The 17,195-nt window shown below is 39.5% G+C and overlaps 2 protein-coding genes across 6 annotated transcripts in view; both read right to left on the reverse strand.

Annotated features, from left to right (window-relative positions):
* Positions 1-4,556: 4,556 nt before the first annotated feature.
* Positions 4,557-11,836, reverse strand: ndufa9a (NADH:ubiquinone oxidoreductase subunit A9a). The gene is made up of 11 exons (XM_085165502.1): positions 11,723-11,836; positions 10,346-10,519; positions 10,108-10,205; positions 9,899-9,990; positions 9,650-9,791; positions 9,427-9,529; positions 9,166-9,236; positions 8,751-8,827; positions 6,940-7,035; positions 4,927-4,993; positions 4,557-4,796 (listed from the first exon to the last, which is right to left on the reverse strand). Exons 1-11 carry the CDS (start codon positions 11,775-11,777, stop codon positions 4,626-4,628), a joined length of 1,146 nt encoding a protein of 381 aa, XP_085021628.1. The 5' UTR covers positions 11,778-11,836; the 3' UTR covers positions 4,557-4,625.
* Positions 11,837-12,445: 609 nt separating this feature from the next.
* The window catches only part of dyrk4 (dual-specificity tyrosine-(Y)-phosphorylation regulated kinase 4), a 28,354-nt gene continuing 23,604 nt past the window's right edge, over positions 12,446-17,195 (reverse strand). For 4 of the 5 annotated variants that reach the window (XM_085165487.1, XM_085165488.1, XM_085165490.1 and 1 more), the window contains 7 exons: positions 16,368-16,506; positions 16,074-16,155; positions 15,810-15,982; positions 15,652-15,712; positions 15,404-15,533; positions 15,083-15,240; positions 12,446-13,954 (listed from right to left, as the gene is read on the reverse strand). In XM_085165487.1, the coding sequence (XP_085021613.1) occupies positions 13,677-13,954; positions 15,083-15,240; positions 15,404-15,533; positions 15,652-15,712; positions 15,810-15,982; positions 16,074-16,155; positions 16,368-16,506 (1,021 nt within the window). In that variant the 3' untranslated portion in view covers positions 12,446-13,676. The remainder of the gene's footprint in view (positions 13,955-15,082; positions 15,241-15,403; positions 15,534-15,651; positions 15,713-15,809; positions 15,983-16,073; positions 16,156-16,367; positions 16,507-17,195) is intronic. The other variant, XM_085165489.1, reaches the window with a different exon arrangement.

Consider the following 17,195-nt stretch of genomic DNA (forward strand, 5'->3'; position numbering starts at 1 on the left):
ACACAAAAACACACACAGTACTGACCTAACTGACACTGTAACTCCTGATGTGAATGTCATAAAATCGTTAGCTGAGCAGAGGCGTCGGCAAGTCTTTGGGATATTTCTGTGCCAGGCATCTAACCAGTGTGAGCTGGTATGTACTGTGAGGAAAACTTTTGCACTTCTAAGACAAAGGACGACAACACTGAAAGTTACAGCAACAAAATAAAAAACCCTGTAAACATCACGGATCTCATTAACAAAATGTACCTGGTATCTCTTGTGTCTTGAAGCTTCCTGTCAAGTGGCAGCTGGTTACTCAGGAAGGCATTGTATCCATAAATCTGAAACAGACCTTCAGCTTCCTTCTGCTCTTGTTCTGTCAGGCCATCGCCCCACTTGGTAAACAGGACGGAGTTTGGGTATAACTTTGGCATAATGGTCTTCTCTTCTTCTTTGTCCACATTTTTTAAAATGGAATTTGTGAAATTCTTTTGACCTAAAACCTCGGTTAGCTTTGCTTTTGTGGAGGTTGAAAAACAGAAGGATGAAAACTGTTATTCATGGTTGGGGCAAAAGAAGAAGAAACCGGCTAACAGAATTGTTTCGACTTATCAAGTGCTCTTCAAAAACCTGTCATACAGATCAAATCTAGCATGCATCTTTCCCCTTTGGATTCCCCACCACAACCCCACAACAACACACACACACTGCAACCTTTTGAACAGGCTTTAAAACTCAAGCTGTATAATAAAGCATATCTTATCTTAAAGTTTAAACATTTCTGAAAGAAAAAAAACTCCTACAGCTATTAAATAGCCTTTTACTGACGTGAAGGTGCAGAGGTGATGCCAACAACCGTTATCAGGCTAACAATAAATGTTCCAAAGTGCACTCAGTAAATTTCATGTGCTTGTAAAACTTACTCAGCCTCCTTTGTTTTACATTCACTGTGGTTATAATTGATATTAAAATATTAGCACATTTAGGATAAACGACAGCCTTGAAGCATAAAATATTACAGATAAGATTATGCTTTTTGTGGTCTTCTGCATCACCTTAACTTCCCCATTAGCTTTATACTTCATTACTTCTTCTACTGACATTTAGACCCACCATACATTTTTTTACTCTCCGGATTATGAATCTTCTGAGGGGTTAGTACTACCTCATCATGAACACGCCACCTTAATAATGGCCATACTTTCTATGATTAAATACAACCAAAATTTCAACATAGCAAAGCAATTAAATGCGTGTGAAAATAAACATTTAAATTCAAGTCACATGGTTATTGTAAGAGGGCCTCAGTGGAGAAAGAACACTTGGAAGCCAGACTTCACTCAGTTTATTTACAGGCGCAGATAACAAGGCAGCTCAGGTTGGTGGTGTGAATGACAAAAGAAGAAAACTATACATACAAAAGCAGACTTGCAGCCAAAGCCAAGCCCGTGGCTCTTAGTCTACAAGCCAACACTTTAATCCTACAGTGCAATTTTGAACTCTGCCTCAGGAGCATCAACCCAGGCTTATAAAGCTTAAACCTCTTCACAGAACAAACCAAGCAAACATTAGTCTGTTAACTGTCATAATAGATGTTTTTACACAAAAGCAGCACAAAGATATTCTAGGTATCAATTCTGTGGCTTTTACAAAAACAACCACAAACATAAAAGTTTGCTTAGAGTGACTAAAAGGTTGTTTGAACAGACTGAAAAGCTCCCCCTGCTGGTCAAAACCTTTATTGTCATTTAACTATTTGTGATGGCCACTCGACTCCCTCACCACAGCGTCAGCACTGAAATAATCATTGCCAGGAACAAAAATAAAACACAGTAATTTGATTTTGTGTGCATCACTCATTCATCTGTTTCTGATGAATGTGTAGTTAATGCAACAGGTCTGGATATATGTAAGGTGTCTATTAGTTATCTTGTTGATGTCAGACGTCAGGAGAATAGACAGAGTATTTTAAACTGACAGGAAACCCAGAATACAAGTCATGCAGAAGAGCACCTGAAGATGGAACACAGATGGTCTACAGCATCAGAAGACCACGCCAGGTGCCACACCTGTCAACTGTTTCACTTGCACTCACCAAAACTGGACAAATGCTGTACTCCAGCAGCATTCACAGTCCAGTACAGCACGTTTGGGATGTGGTTGAAGGGGAAATTTGGATGTGCAGCTGACAAATCTGCAGCAACTGTGTGATGCTATGATGTCAGTATGGAGCAAAATCTCCTGTGAATGCTTTGGGGTCGAAAAGTGGGTCGAACCTTGTATTTGCAAGGTGTAACTAATAAAGTGGCCGATGAGTAATTATGTCAAGTCAAGTCTTTATTTATATAGCACATTTAAAAGACATCAAGCGTCGGCCAAAGTGCTGAACGCAGGGATAATATGATAAAAAAAAAAGTGTGTATGAAGTACTTTTGAATTGAAAACACTGATGTAATGCTGTGACATGTTGGAACTTGAGAGATCTGTGACATTAAAAGGAGAAGTGCATCACCACAAATATCTTTAGCAGTGAAGTAAAAATAACAGCATTGTGTATAAAAACAATTTAAGGTAAAGACTTAAAAATGTTGGCAATCAACACAGCTGATTTAAAGGCTAAATTACCTCCTCAACATGTCCTGAAGTTCTCCAGAGGCCTGGTAATGAACTAATCATGTGATTCAGGTGTGTTGACCCACGGTGAGATCTAAAACCTGCAGGACACCGGCCCCCGAGGCCTGGAGTTCCCGACCCCCGACCTATAGCATCAACATGAAAATCCTATGTCACCTTTTTCTGAAATTATCGCATTCAGATTTTCACCCACGGCATGAATTTGAAACTTTGTTCTCGAGTTATCGCATTTACAAACATGCAGGGTGACGACAATACCCGATCTGCCTTTTACACTGCAAGAACTCAAAATCTTAAAAGTATATTTGTCTAATTTCTAGGACCTGGATCTGCAGAACTTTCACTTAATACAAGATATTTTTGCTTGAAATAAGTGAAAGTTCTCCAGATCCAAGATGCACTGTCTAAAAACAAGTTCCTATATCTCACTGGAGTGTTACTCTGTAGCTGATCGAGGTGTGATGAGATATTTCAACTAGAAATTAGACAAATATACTTGGTAAGATTTTGAGTTTTTGGAGTGTACAGCAAAGGATAAAAACTGCATAGAGAGCAGATGAAATGACTTTTCTGCTGTGAGAAGGATTTTATCCATTTCTGTATGTTAGTAGTTCATCTTTTATTCTTGTGTTGCCTTAACTTCCCTATTAGAGTTGTAGCTTATGCTTCTTGAAACACTAACACCGTTTTTGTTGCACTGGCTGTTTTTGAGTACTGCTAAAATGTATTTTTTTTACACTGGGATTTACTGCAGTAGCACTGCTTTTAGTCCCCCTGCTGTCTGGATTGATAACAAATCTTCTAAGGGGCCAGTACTGTCACTAAAACACTCTACTAGGGCTGCCACGATTAGTCGACTAGTCACGATTACGTCGACTATTAAAATCGTCGACGACTGATTTAATAGTCGACGCGTCGTTTGAAGCTTTGTAAGATCACAAAAGACGCAGGAATAAGTAGTAGGATTTAAGAGTGTAATAACGGACTGAAACAGAAGATGGCAGCACTGCATGTACAAGGATGCCAGCTGCCGTTAAACCCCGAAGAAGAAGAAGCTGTGTCCCAGAATTCATAGCGCGGCCCAGCTCAGTTTCCAACAATGGCGGCAGCTAGTTAGTTTTAATATTACTCTTATTATTCTTTCTGGGTCACAAAATAAACGTTTAACATATTTTCAGGCGAGAATGTAGCTGTGTAAACCTCAAATATCTGCTCAGTTTATCAAGACACCACATATTTTCAAAAGCGCTCCGACATTTTCGGAGATGTCTGTTAGCCACTAGCTCGATAGCTAGCCGGGGGCAAGGCTCACTAGAGCCGTGAGAACACCGGACTCCCGGCAAATCGTTTTCAAACCCACCGCTGTCTTTCGCTACTCAGGTTAAACATATGTAAGTCACTTAGATAACTTAAAAATGTTATTGTTTGGCTTTTTTTTTAGTATTTTAGGTTTGGCTGAGATTAAAGTTATAGTTTTTACACAGCTGAATAAACGTCAAGCAGATTAAACTCCATCGAAACAATCTGCAAATGTCATTAAAATTGAATAAACTCTCATCTTGTCTTTATTTTTAGTTAGCACATACCTTAAACACTTAAAGCTGTAAGCTAATGATAGTCATATAAGAGCAGATGCTGCTGGTGCAATAAGCTGTACGTTTTACGTCCAATGGATGATGATCTGATTGGTCGACTAATCGCAAAAATAATCAGTGACTAGACAACTATCAAAATAATCGTTTGTGGCAGCCCTACACTCCACCTTCATCACTGTCATACTTTCTATTATTAAATACAACAACCAAAACGTGAGCACGGTAACGCAACGTCTATGAAAATAAAAAATGGGTGAATACGCTTGAAAAGCATTGTCCTGTCAGACAGGGAATGCTGTGTTTAATGAAAATATTTTCCAAGAAAACTAAACTTGAGACACATTAGGGGATAATTCTTTATTTATGTACAGAATAGAGTTAAAGACAAAACAAGATTTCACATCGGTTGCCTTAATAGTTGACGGTCTTGGCCGGCTTCGTCTCATCCAGTTCTGCTTCCAGGTAACGGAAGCGACGGTGGCGACGCAAAATCTCAATAGCCTTTTGCTCTACACTGGAAGCAGTGATGCCGAGATCCTCCAGACCCGGGAGTCCCGGGTACTTCATGTCTGTTGTGTGAAACTAAAAAATGAGAGCACATTAAAGGATTTTCTTCTTCTTTATCGATTATCTTGAAAAAGCACGTTGGTACAAGGCTGAGGGGTGAATTCACACCAGCCTTCAGGCTATATCAGATACTTGGCAGTCTTACCCTATCCACTTTGTCTGGGGTTGTCCAGGGCTCAAAAGGATTCATTGCAAACAACTGGGCAGCCAGGCTGGAAAATGAGCAAACCATCATTTATAACACTAGCAAACAGCTTTTGATAACTATACTTCAACATAGCATGAAGTGGTTGTTCTGTATCTTTATTGTCCTAAATTAATCTGGATGGCATTACTTTGACCTCCAGTAATATTGTGGGAAATCTTGGAACAATTTTTGGCCATATGGATTCAACATGTGCTCGAAGCATTTATGTGGTACAGCTTTCCTTCATTTCCACAATTGTTATATTCACAATCATCAGGTCCTGTCATATGTTAAAGATGATAACATCCAAATAAGTTCTCAGACTCTTATCTTACTTGTGGTTAGTTTTTAAAAGTTTAATAAAAAGAATTTTTTTCTGATAACGCTCACAGTCGGGATCAGGTGAGCCTTAACCATCCCTCAGTTATACTGCTGGGCACTTCCTACGATCCACTGAGCATTTCTCCTTCACAATCTATATGTTTAAATACCAAACCATATATATTGTATTTATTCATTAGTAATTATTAAACTCTGTCCTCCATCGTGTATCTTCTGTCCTTCCTTTTTTCTTTCACCTCACCCCAAACTGGTTGCAGCAGATGGCTGCCCCTCCCTCAGCCTGATTCTGCTAGAAAGTTTGTTTTTGCCACTGTTGTCAAACACCATGGGTTTGTCTAATTGTTGTGTTTTCTCCCTGCCATGGACAGTCTTTACCTCACAGTACAATCCCCCAGAGGTGACTGCTGTTGTGTTTGTTAAAAAAATAGAAGAAGAAGAAAAAGTCAAACTACTTTGGATGCAGATGCGGCTCTCAGCAGGAGCTCTGCATGCGTGTGGGTCAGTAATAGGGCTGCCACAAACGATTATTTTAATAGTCGACTAGTCACCGATTATTTTTGCGATTAGTCGACTAATCGGATCATCATCCATTGGACGTAAAACGTACAGCTTATTGCACCAGCAGCATCTGCTCTTATATAACTATCATTAGCTTACAGCTTGAAGTGTTTAAGGTATGTGCTAACTAAAAATAAAGACAAGATGGTAGTTTATTAAATTTTAAGGAAATTTGCAAATTGTTTCGGTGAAGTTTAATAAACTCATCCGATTTACTCAGGAACAAATAAAATACTAAAAAAAGCCAAACAATAACATTTTTAAGTTATCTAAGTGACTTATATATCATGTTTAACCTGAGTAGCGAAAGGTGGCGGTGGGTTTGAAAATGATTTGCCGGGAGTCCGGTGTTCTCACGGCTCTAGTTAGCCTAGCCCCCGGCTAGCTATCGAGCTAGTGGGTAACAGACGTCTCTGAAAACGTCGGAGCGCTTTTGAAAATATGTGGTGTCTTGATAAACTGAGCAGATATTTGAGGTTTACACAGCTACATTCTCGCCTGAAAATATGTTAAACGTTTATTCTGTGACCCAGAAAGAATAATAAGAGTAATATTAAAACTAACTAGCTGCCGCCATTGTTGGAAACTGAGCTGGGCTGCGCTATGAATTCTGAGACGCAGCTTCTTCTTCTTCTTCGGGATTTAACCGCAGCTGGCATCCTTGTACATGCAGTGCTGCCATCTTCTGTTTCAGTCCGTTATTACACTCTTAAATCCTGCTACTTATTCCTGTGTCTTTTGTGATCTTACAAAGCTTCAAACGACGCGTCGACTATTAAATCAGTCGTCGACGATTTTGATAGTCGACGTAATCGTGACTAGTCGACTAATCGTGGCAGCCCTAGTCAGTAATAAATCACACTTGTTGCATATTTTTTAAAAACAGTTTTAAGCTAACTCTTATCTTGCTGTGTGCTCGAAATAGTGTGGGTTATTACTGAATAATGAATAATAATGAATACTTTTCAGGATCCACTGTTTTCGTGACTGAATCCTTGAAGTATTTACCCAAATAAGACGACTTCTTTTAGGAGAATATTGAACCCTGAACATAATATATGAGGTGCTTACTGAAAAAGTGGGCGAGGCAGAGGGTAGGGCACAAAAGGTCTGTGCGCCACTGCGTAAATGTACTCCACCAGGTCATGAAGGAGGTAACGATTGGGTCTAGACAAAAGAAAACAGGAGAGATAGAAAGAGAGAGAAATGTGTATCATGCACACCCATGGTAACAAAGGCAGGACTCGAACCATTGACAAACATGTTGCAACAGATTTATTGTACAAATGACTTGATTCAATTTGACAAGTTAAGCACAAAATTAACCTTAGTCATCTTTCTTCAGTATGCTTTTACAAGTACTGTTTCTAAATAAGTTATGAATCAATTACACCAAGCTGTGCTATGCCAACTTGGCAGCTGAGGCGGAGGGCAGAGACTGGAAGATCAAGGTGTGTCTGGTGGAAGTGGGGTGCAGCGGCTTTGTTGCCAATACAACAGAAAAACTGCTTCGATTGGAGTCAGAGGACGGGCGCAACGGCAGGCTATAACAGAATCAGCTAACACTGCTGAGAGGACCAATCACTGGCGATGGCTGAAGAGGGCTGACATCACTTGGGCAGCTAAGACAGTCGGCTAACTGCGAGACACACGTTCAAGATTAATCAACCCGTGGTCGTCCTGCCTCAGCAGAGGCTGTCAAATGGGTAGAAAACCGAACACTAGAAGTTTTACTGTGATAAACCAGAACCCTCCTGTCTCAGCGGCTGTGCAGTTAACCTGATGGTAGTGTAACCTAATGGCGCTCCAGAAATAGAAAGAGGTAAGTATTACTTCTCAGTTGCAGTGAATTGATAGAAGAAAATAAATTGTAGAAAACTAAACAGAAGAAAGTAGAAGAGAAATAACAATTTAACATAAACCAGTGATGCACTCCGGGGCCTGATCAATCCTGGCAAGGCCTCCTTGGATGAGGGCGTCTAGTGATAATGGCCGAATCACCCGATGAATCCAAGGTCAACTACTGACGATGTGTCCCAAAATCTTAATATTATAATCTAGATCAGATCTCTAATCCCTAAACGTAACCAAGGAAGATAAAAAAGGAAAAATGGCAGAATAGCTTGTAATAAAGGGCAGAAACACCTTGTGAAGTTAAGGCACACAATGATGTGTCCGACTGGTAAAGCTGCCTTTCCTCATAGCAGCCGTCCCTCATAACCTTCACCATTTGAAGCAATGCATTACCAGGGATTGTAACATCTAATCCTTTTATTGAATTAATTTTTTTTTTTAACTGAATTTAACACCACCTAAAACGTATCACATTAAATTATACATCTCCATTATAAATCCGTTTTATTTTTTAGTCCAACATTTAGGAACGTTTAAACTCTCGTGTGTTCTTCTGCTGACGTATTGTTTCTGGCAATTTCACAGTACATTAAAAATAACATTAAAAAACTAAAGAAGACATTGAAGAAACACCCTACAGCTATGTTATGATTGTTGATGTTGTACAATTAAAAACAGGATTATTTATAAACTATTACTTTATTATTATTATTTTATTAAGGCCTAATTAAAAACTACACATAAATATTTTTATGTATGAAAGAAGAAGAATATTGGCTGACATATTGGATATTAAATATGATCAGATGTTGGTAGTCAGGCTTTAACTTTGTTTTTCATAAATCCGTAAAAACTAAATACTTTCTCCTATTTAACACTTTTCTGAATCGACCATCTCAGAAGAAATCACTGCGACTGCCAGAACAGCAGCTATAAATTTGAACTTTTAAACATTTCAATATTTGTTGAACTTTTTGGCATAAATACATTACAACATGCTAACTTTGCTAACAAATTAGCCCACTTACCCAACCAGTGCATATGTCTTTCCATTAGCATCAGGGTCTCTGATAGCACTGATGATGGCCTTAGCCACATCCACCACCTGAAGGGGAAAGACGGTGCGTTTAGTTGAGTGGTGTGGTCATCCACAGTGTAACTTCAATTGTTATATGAAAAATGACAAAACAGTTTAGCAACCACATGGCCCAGTGATAAATTAGGTATGCAACAGTGAATCAAACCAGTGGAGCCACTTAATCATAGCTGCAGTGGCAAGTGTGGCTCTCACAAAACAGCAGACGTGATGGAAACCAGTAGCCACACTCCAACAAAATACAAACAATAACTTTCAATTTTTTTGTGTGTTATCTTAAAAGGCAAAATAAACTGATAGATAAAGCAGTTAATCAAATCAAGCACTGCTTAGCTTTTAAATCTTACATGAACAGGCTGCTTCACCGCCTTTTTCCCGAGGGCAATAAGAGGAACGGCATTTCCAAACCAGCGCATATCTGAGGAAGCATTTAAATCACACAGTTACACCAATTATCACTCATCTTCAAAGATGAGGAACAACAGCTCTGTGTGAAATTAAAGAAAGGAAACACTGTAGCTAACATGCAGGACAAAAGAAACCACAATTATAAAACTGTAATGAGCTTTTGCTGACATTTACACGACACAGAGGTCGAGCCTTCTTACTTGCGTAATAGTTGAAGAATCTGTCCTCCCTCCCAAACATCTCAGAGGGCTTCATGATGATGGCATCGGGGAACTCTTCCCTTACTGCATTCTCTCCCACAGCCTGTGAGACACACAAAGATCTGTTAATAAACATTAAATATAAACTGTAATATAAATGTATTCAAAACATAGTTTGACTTTGACAAAAAGAGGTCCAGTCTGTATAGAAGCTGTTCCTGACCTTGTTCCTCAGGTATTTGGATGGGCTGCGGATGTCAGCGTTGAGGTGCGACATGTGGACGAACTTTGTGATGCCGGCTTCTCTGGCTGCCCTGGCAATCTGCTGTGGGATGGTAACATACACATCCTCGAAGCGAAAGTTCCTTCACAGAAAGAGGTGGAAAAACCTTAAATAGCCAACCTGAAAGGGAACTTATTAGCACAAACTTGCTTCTTGTGAACACCAAAGCCTTTTTCCAGGGAAATCTACCTCGTCTCCCACTCTCTGCCCACCAGATTGATGACAACATTTGAGTTCTCCATAGCCTGTTTAATGGAGTCTTTGTTCCTGGCATCCCACTGCTTTAACACAATAAACAAAGACAAGGTGACTGTCACATCCACTGATGTTCTGCATTCATGGCCGTATGCACTTTAAAGAGTTTCTTCAAGAGAAATTTGCATCTATAAGCAGCTTACCAAAAAGAGGATTTGCCCAAGATCACCCATGGGCCTGAAGTGCATGAGGTCATACTGATCACAGCGATGAGGGATTATAATCTGAGACCCAATCCGACCTGAAAACACCACATGAAAACATTTTAACTTCCCCTAAACAGTGTGTACTCTGAAATCCAGCACTGGGGTATGTATACGTACTAGCTAATGAGCAAATGCACATTAATGTCAGCATTTTCCCCACTTTTTCTCAACTCACCCAGCCTATTGACGACGTATCGTCCCAGGAAACCTGTGGCACCAAACACCGTGGCAGCTATTCCGCTAAAAGAGGAGCGTCCTCCTTTCCCTTTAGGGATGAGAGCATGATGCAGTTTCCTCTGCTGGACTGTGGTGACAGACGCAGCTGACAACAAAGCAGGGTAGGAGTTGCCTGTTAGGGGGAGTAGAAAGGCAAGTAGCAGTTGGATTTAATCATAAGGTGAGATGCAATCAGTTACAGACTTAATTGGAAAAGACCATAAAGCTGAATGATTGGCACTGCAAAACTGTAGTAAAGCTCACAATTAAGCCTCATTCATCTGGCAACCGAAAGCCACAATAGAGTGTGCATGGTATTACATATTAGAGTAACGCATTTTACTAAAGTTAAGTTAATTTAAACAACACATTTCACAACAGAATTTAGTCCTTTACAAGCACTGTTAAACGTTTCCATAGCAAATCATGACCACCTTTAGTTTTTAGGCAAGAAGGGGCATTGAGAGTATATGTTATGTATATGTTATAATTATAATGTTGTTATAATAATGACTTCATTGAATTGGAGGCAAATTATGAAATTAAAAGACCTGTAAATTACTGTGAAGCTAACTCATAGACGGCTTTAAAAGTAAATAACATTTTGAAACATTTATTAAAAACGTCACAGGCAGGGGAGCTAAAACAGAAGTGAGTGCTGTCTTTTCTTTGTACCAGTTAAGAGCCGAGCATCTGCATTTTGAACCAATGTCAAACCAGAGAGTGGAAATGGGAAATCCTATATAAGGGGAGGCTGCAGATGAAAGAAGCGACAATATTGTCCTTAATCTCACACTGGTTCTCAGTTTGTAAATGAATGAAACTAAAAATGTCAGCTAATGTGAACTACAGGGCAGACTTGGGACTAAAGCTAGTTCAGTGTTTCCGTCCAGAATTGTATAATTATACCATCCCTACTTCGGCAGTTACTCTAAAGACAGCATCCAGTCTGTTAAGCAACAAAAATGTTGTTTTATTTTGCAGTAAAACAAAAAGAGAAACAGGAGATGCTAGCAGTCTGCGAAACATACGCTACAGCTGCACAGAGGAACCAGCTCGACCCAACATCATACTTCACGTCCTTGATATATTAATCCACAATGGGACGCAGTCGCATCATGGTAAAACACTTAATTTTACTTTTCTTGTTTCCTACTAGCTACCTAGAGCTCTTGCTAGCGGGTGATTGGCCGAGCCCGTTAGCAAGGTCACCCGAGCCGAGTGTCCCGTCTCCGCGTGATCATGTTATGGAATCGCACAAATGTAGGGATTGGCTATATGAATCTGTAAGGCATACATCTACACATGCTCTGGCTACAATTGTAACAGTACTCACTTGAAATCTTTGAAAGGACACTCGCAGGACGGCTAACCAGCACTACGGTCGCCATCTTCCCAACTACGGCAAACCCCGTCGGCCAAAATACGAGCGCTACCGCGCGAAGAAGGCGTAAATACGACCATAATATACTGTAAATATATATATTTACAGTATATTGTATAAAGAACCTTTGTTTTCTGGGCAGTTTGTCTTAATTTTAGCTTTTCCAGGCTTGGACTTGATATAACTTTGTTTGTGTCTTTTTTATTATTTTGGTGCCAATAAAAACTAAGCACTAAAATAAATAACCACAAATTTATTCACACTTTCAGCTTTTTATTAGCATAAACTGATAAAACACTACTTATATAATTATACATTTCGATTAATGGTATTGTCTCGTTTCTGTTTTATTACTGAATTGTATATTCAAATATTTATTTGCTGTTTCGTTGTGGCCTCATGTCTGCCAACTTGATGGTTATTATACCCGTTAAGACGTTAATTTGCTGTGAGTATTACATCATGAACATACGAATTACACCAATAACACATTAACTTAAAAGATTAATTAATATAAACGGAAACTAGTGTAGTCCAAACTGTATGACGCTCACAAAGTGATGAACATGCCTCGTTTTTATCTCTGGTTGAATAAAAAGGATATATCAAACACATGGTTTCTGAAACAGCTTTTTTCTCGTCTTTTATTCCGTCATAAAAATGATTTATCAGGACTTTTCTTATTTCAGCTACAATCCTTTATTTCAGCATATCTGCCTTCTTAGCGAACACAAAGCGAGGGCTTATCTGCAATTTATGTCAGATCTTTTATGGCGACTAAAAAACCCCAAAACAAAACAAACAAACAAACAAAAAACTAATAAAATGCAAGTTTTTTTCAATTTCTTCTGTAACATTATATAAGATATAAGATCTTATAAAATAAAAAGGATCCTGGCAGGTAAATCAAATTCGGGTAAGAATTTCAGGTGTACACACACAATATTAAAGTGCAAGATTTCTAATACTGCAAGGCACAAACTATCAATAATAGGATTGTCTTTTTGTATCTAATATAAAAAATGTTGGTAATAACACAGACATACAAAATTTCTTCATACAGTAACAAGACAACAAGTAAAACCTTGTCTAAGTCCCCCACAAGTATCTGAAATATTTTCTCATAATATGGTCTGTGGTTGACATGTATAAGAAATTACAGCTGAAACATACATTTATATATATACATACAGTAAATTCTGTTACAAATCTTTAATGTTTGTTGAATTAAACTGTTAAACAAATATGAAACAAAGGGTCAAATATATTCCACAATAAACAGCGATAAAGTAATTAATAATCAGTATGTCATCGACTTCATACTATAATTAAAATGTACATGAGAAATATTTCTGTAATATCACAACTGAAAAAAGAAAACATTTGGCTCAGCCTTTATTGCACCACCACACTTTTCTTTTTACATCAGCTCATCTGAGATTTTCAATGCACAGCAAAGATTTTTGGGGTTCATAAACAGTAAGAGAGTTTATGCTGCACCATCTGTACATTGTTGTGTGGCAGACAGTTTGTGACACATTTAGACAAACTAACAACTGCATCTCAACTTCATTCCAAAATGCAACTGGTTGATTGACTTCACTGTCATAAAAACTCAAAGATTCACCAAACAAATGATAATACACTACGACTGAATAGTTTAAACAATAAAAACGACGTCTGTCTCTGCTGTTGATTGTTGTTTCTACTCCATACATCAGTGTTTTCTACACGGCACGTGGAAACGGAGACGTTTTCTGTGTGTGAGTGTGTCTGTTACTATCAGTGGTAACGTTTCACTGACTCTGTGAATGTGCGGGGTTTTCAAAATCAGCTTTCTCAATCGTGTTATTTGAATGTTCTCTGTTCCCATTTGTCATGATTGTAGCATGTTTATCTCCGTTTGTTAGACAGCAGGTGAGAAATCCTGAGGTGGCTCCTGAATATCTTTCTTCTCTGTGTCATCTTCCTCTTGAGGTTTGATGATGATGTGTATGGGCCTTTCTCCGCTCCATTCCTGTTGCTTGGTATCTGTGGACAGCTTGCCTTCACTTTCACACACCTCCTCTTCTGCCGAGGCCCCAATGGGACGCAGACGCTCTGCGGGAGCCATCTTTGTTCCGGTTTCTGAACTGTCTCTCTTCAGCTTGTCGCTGCTGTTGCTTTCCGAGCTGACCTTCTCTGCTGCGCCGTAGAAACAAAGCACATTAGATGTCAGCTCGCAGCAATTACAAAAGAATTTAAAAAGTGACATGGATATCAAGTAAAGTAATTTAGTAGGGGTGCAACAATACTCGTATCGATATTGAACCGTTCGATACAGTGCTTTCGGTTCGGTACGCATATGTATCGAACAATACAAAATTTTTAATTTATTTCATCAACTTTCCTTCTGACGGTGCTGTCTGTGTTGAGCGCTCAGTGGATCTGCGTTCGACTACTCCGCCTAGGCTGCACTGTCGAGCGCAGATCCACTGAGCGCAGCGCAAGCTAGCAAGACAGAAGCTAAGCTAGTTGCAACATGGCAAATTGAACCTCCCCCACCCTCATTCAGATCTGGCGTTTGGAACTATTTTGGTTTTCATGTGACGTATGACCCTGAAGGTAAGCGCGTCATGGACTAAAGTAAAACAGTATGTTGGATGTGCCACGCAATGCTCAATTACATGGGTGGGAACTAGTGCGTTAGCGCAGTTAGCTCGTTAACGTGTTGGCCGTCCAGCCCCACGCACGGGGCGATCCGCGGTAGCTCGTTAACGGAGATTTGCTGTGTTGTGGCGTTAACGTCATTTCAGATTAACGCTGACAGCACTAGTGGGAACACAACGAATATGACTGCACATTTACTCCGACATCATCCTCGTGCAAAGACAAGTGGAAGCAGACAAAAACAACAAGCACGCATGCTACAAACTTTACCCGAGTCATTCAGACAGCCGTTAGCACATGATTCTCCTTATGGGGACCTGATATGTTTAATATGCTGCTGAGAATATAGCCCAGAAGAAGCGTATAGTAGAGCTTTTATTTTGGAAAGAGACTTTTCTCTGTAATAAACTCTCTTTTCCAAAGATGAGTGATTTCTCGATCAGATAGATTTATTTTTATTACTTTGTTGTTTCATTAACATTACATTTAAAAACTGTACTTTTGAGTTAAAATATATATTTATAATTTTAATAAATGACAAATTAAAAAAGCATGAACATTTTTTTGTATCGAAACCGTGACACCAAAGTATCGAACCGAACCGTGAATTTTGTGTATCGTCGCACCCCTAATATTTAGATGTGGTAAATATCATATTCTCACCAGGATAGCTGTTAGCTTGTTTGTCTGTGCTGGTCGAACTGTCTGATGTCTTCTTGGCTGCAGGCTTGGTTCTGCTCCGGACTTTGTTGAAATTTCCTTGTAGGATCCACTCATGCTGTAACCCCTCATCAGGAGTCATGCGCTTACTCGGATCCCAGCTGAAAAGCGCAGACAGTTTGAATTTAGATGAATTCATTTATGTGTACAAGTAACAGTCATGAGCTACCAGCTCAAGTCAGAGGAAGCAAAACTTGTGGTCGATTAAGAAAGACAAAGAAAAGAATTATAATGTGACCTATGAACAAATAAGTAGAAGTGTACCTGAGGCAGCGTTTGATGAAGTCTAAGAAGACAGCATCATTCGTTTTCAGCACAGCTGAAAGCTCTTTGGAACTCGGTCTCCGTTTCTTCCCCTTGCTGTTAGTGATATTTCTTGGGTTTCCTTTAGAGTCTGCACAGATAATACCACACAGATTTACCAGAGTTATCACTATCTCTGAAAAGTTCTAAAAACACATACTTTACATAAAATAAAACATATAAATGATTATAAATTATTAAAATCTCACCAAAGAACAACCTCCTTCTTGATGCTGACTGAACAAAATCATTTGGAGGCATTCCAAGGACCTATCAGGTCAAATATCACAATAAGAAGGAAGCAATTACACTTGCAAAGCGTGAACAGTAATCTCTGTATACAGAACAGGTTATTTCCTTGTCATACCTCCATTATGCAAGCTATCTGCTCCACTTCACTCTCTCCAGGGAAGAGAGGATAGCCTGTGTAAAGCTCAGCTAGGATGCAGCCCAGGCTCCACATATCAATGGCCATGCTGTAAGGGTGACCCAGGATGACCTCTGGAGAGCGGTAGAAGCGACTCTGGATATATGTGTACACTAAAAGAGGGGAATGAGAACATTTCTGTCACCTCCTTAGCGTGATATTAGTTAATTGTACATGTGCATCAAACCACTTCTGCCTTCTTACCTCTTTGTTGTTCATAGCAGCTGGAGCCAAAGTCGACCACCTTGATGTTGCCTGGCCCTCTTTGAGAGAGAAGGATGTTCTCCTGTTGAAAAGAAGAAGCAAACTGTCAAAAAACTCGCCAATTTCTATAATACCAGTGCAATACTCTGATGCGCCACAAGGTGGAGCACAATCTGCAAAATTGTTCTGAGTAATCCTTGCAAAGCAATCATCAACAGCAGTACAGTTTTGATTGCTTCACTACGTTTCAATCAGTCGAATATTATTTTTTTATCTTATGATGCAGGTCAGTACCGGTTTGAGGTCGCAGTGGATTATCTTCTCCCTGTGCAGCATCTGCAGGCACCTCAGAAGTGCATGAGCGAAACGCCGGATAAGGGCGAGGCTGAAGCCCTGGAAGTTGTTTTTTTTTATGAGCTCGTACAAGTTCACCCTAGATGAAGGAAGAACACGTGACGTTTGGTTATTTCGTCAAGATGACGACACATAAAGAAGCTTCGTTTAGCTGAACGCTTTTATGAAAATACTTTGTCCGTGTCCAAGTGTACTCAATGTGGATTCACTTATAAAAAGATGCTCCTCAAATAAACCCTCTGAAAAAGACGGCTGCTCATTTTGATGTCACTTGACACCTACAATAAAACATGCACTGAGTCTCGAGCACTTACGTGCAAATAATCTGCGATTGTGCCTCCATTCATAGGAAGACCGATACAAAAACGTTATCTCCCTGCTATTTCTCGCTGATGAACATGAATTTCTTTAGACTGTGTAACCAGATCCTTCACACATGAAGCAAGAAGGGGTAAGAGATAGGGCCCCAATCAAGGCCTTAACTAAAGGATTTGGTGACAGTAATGTTAGACAAGGTAGCAGCTCGAGACGTCCCGTAAAGGTCATTGAGCCACAGTGACACACAAAGTTCTCTCTCCTCAAATAGATATCAGTAGTGACCCATACTCAAACATGGTTGGCTGGAGGTACACAGGTAGTCAATTTACTCCTAATTGATTGCAGTTACTTAGAAGTAAAGATCAGAGACATGCGAGAACTGCCTTTGATAAGCTACACTGTCTTCACACCGTGCTATTGTACCTGGGAAGGGTGACCGACGGCGGATCC

This window comes from Neolamprologus multifasciatus, chromosome 7, assembly GCF_963576455.1.
Source record: "Neolamprologus multifasciatus chromosome 7, fNeoMul1.2, whole genome shotgun sequence".
In the NCBI taxonomy this organism is placed as follows: Eukaryota; Metazoa; Chordata; class Actinopteri; order Cichliformes; family Cichlidae; genus Neolamprologus; species Neolamprologus multifasciatus.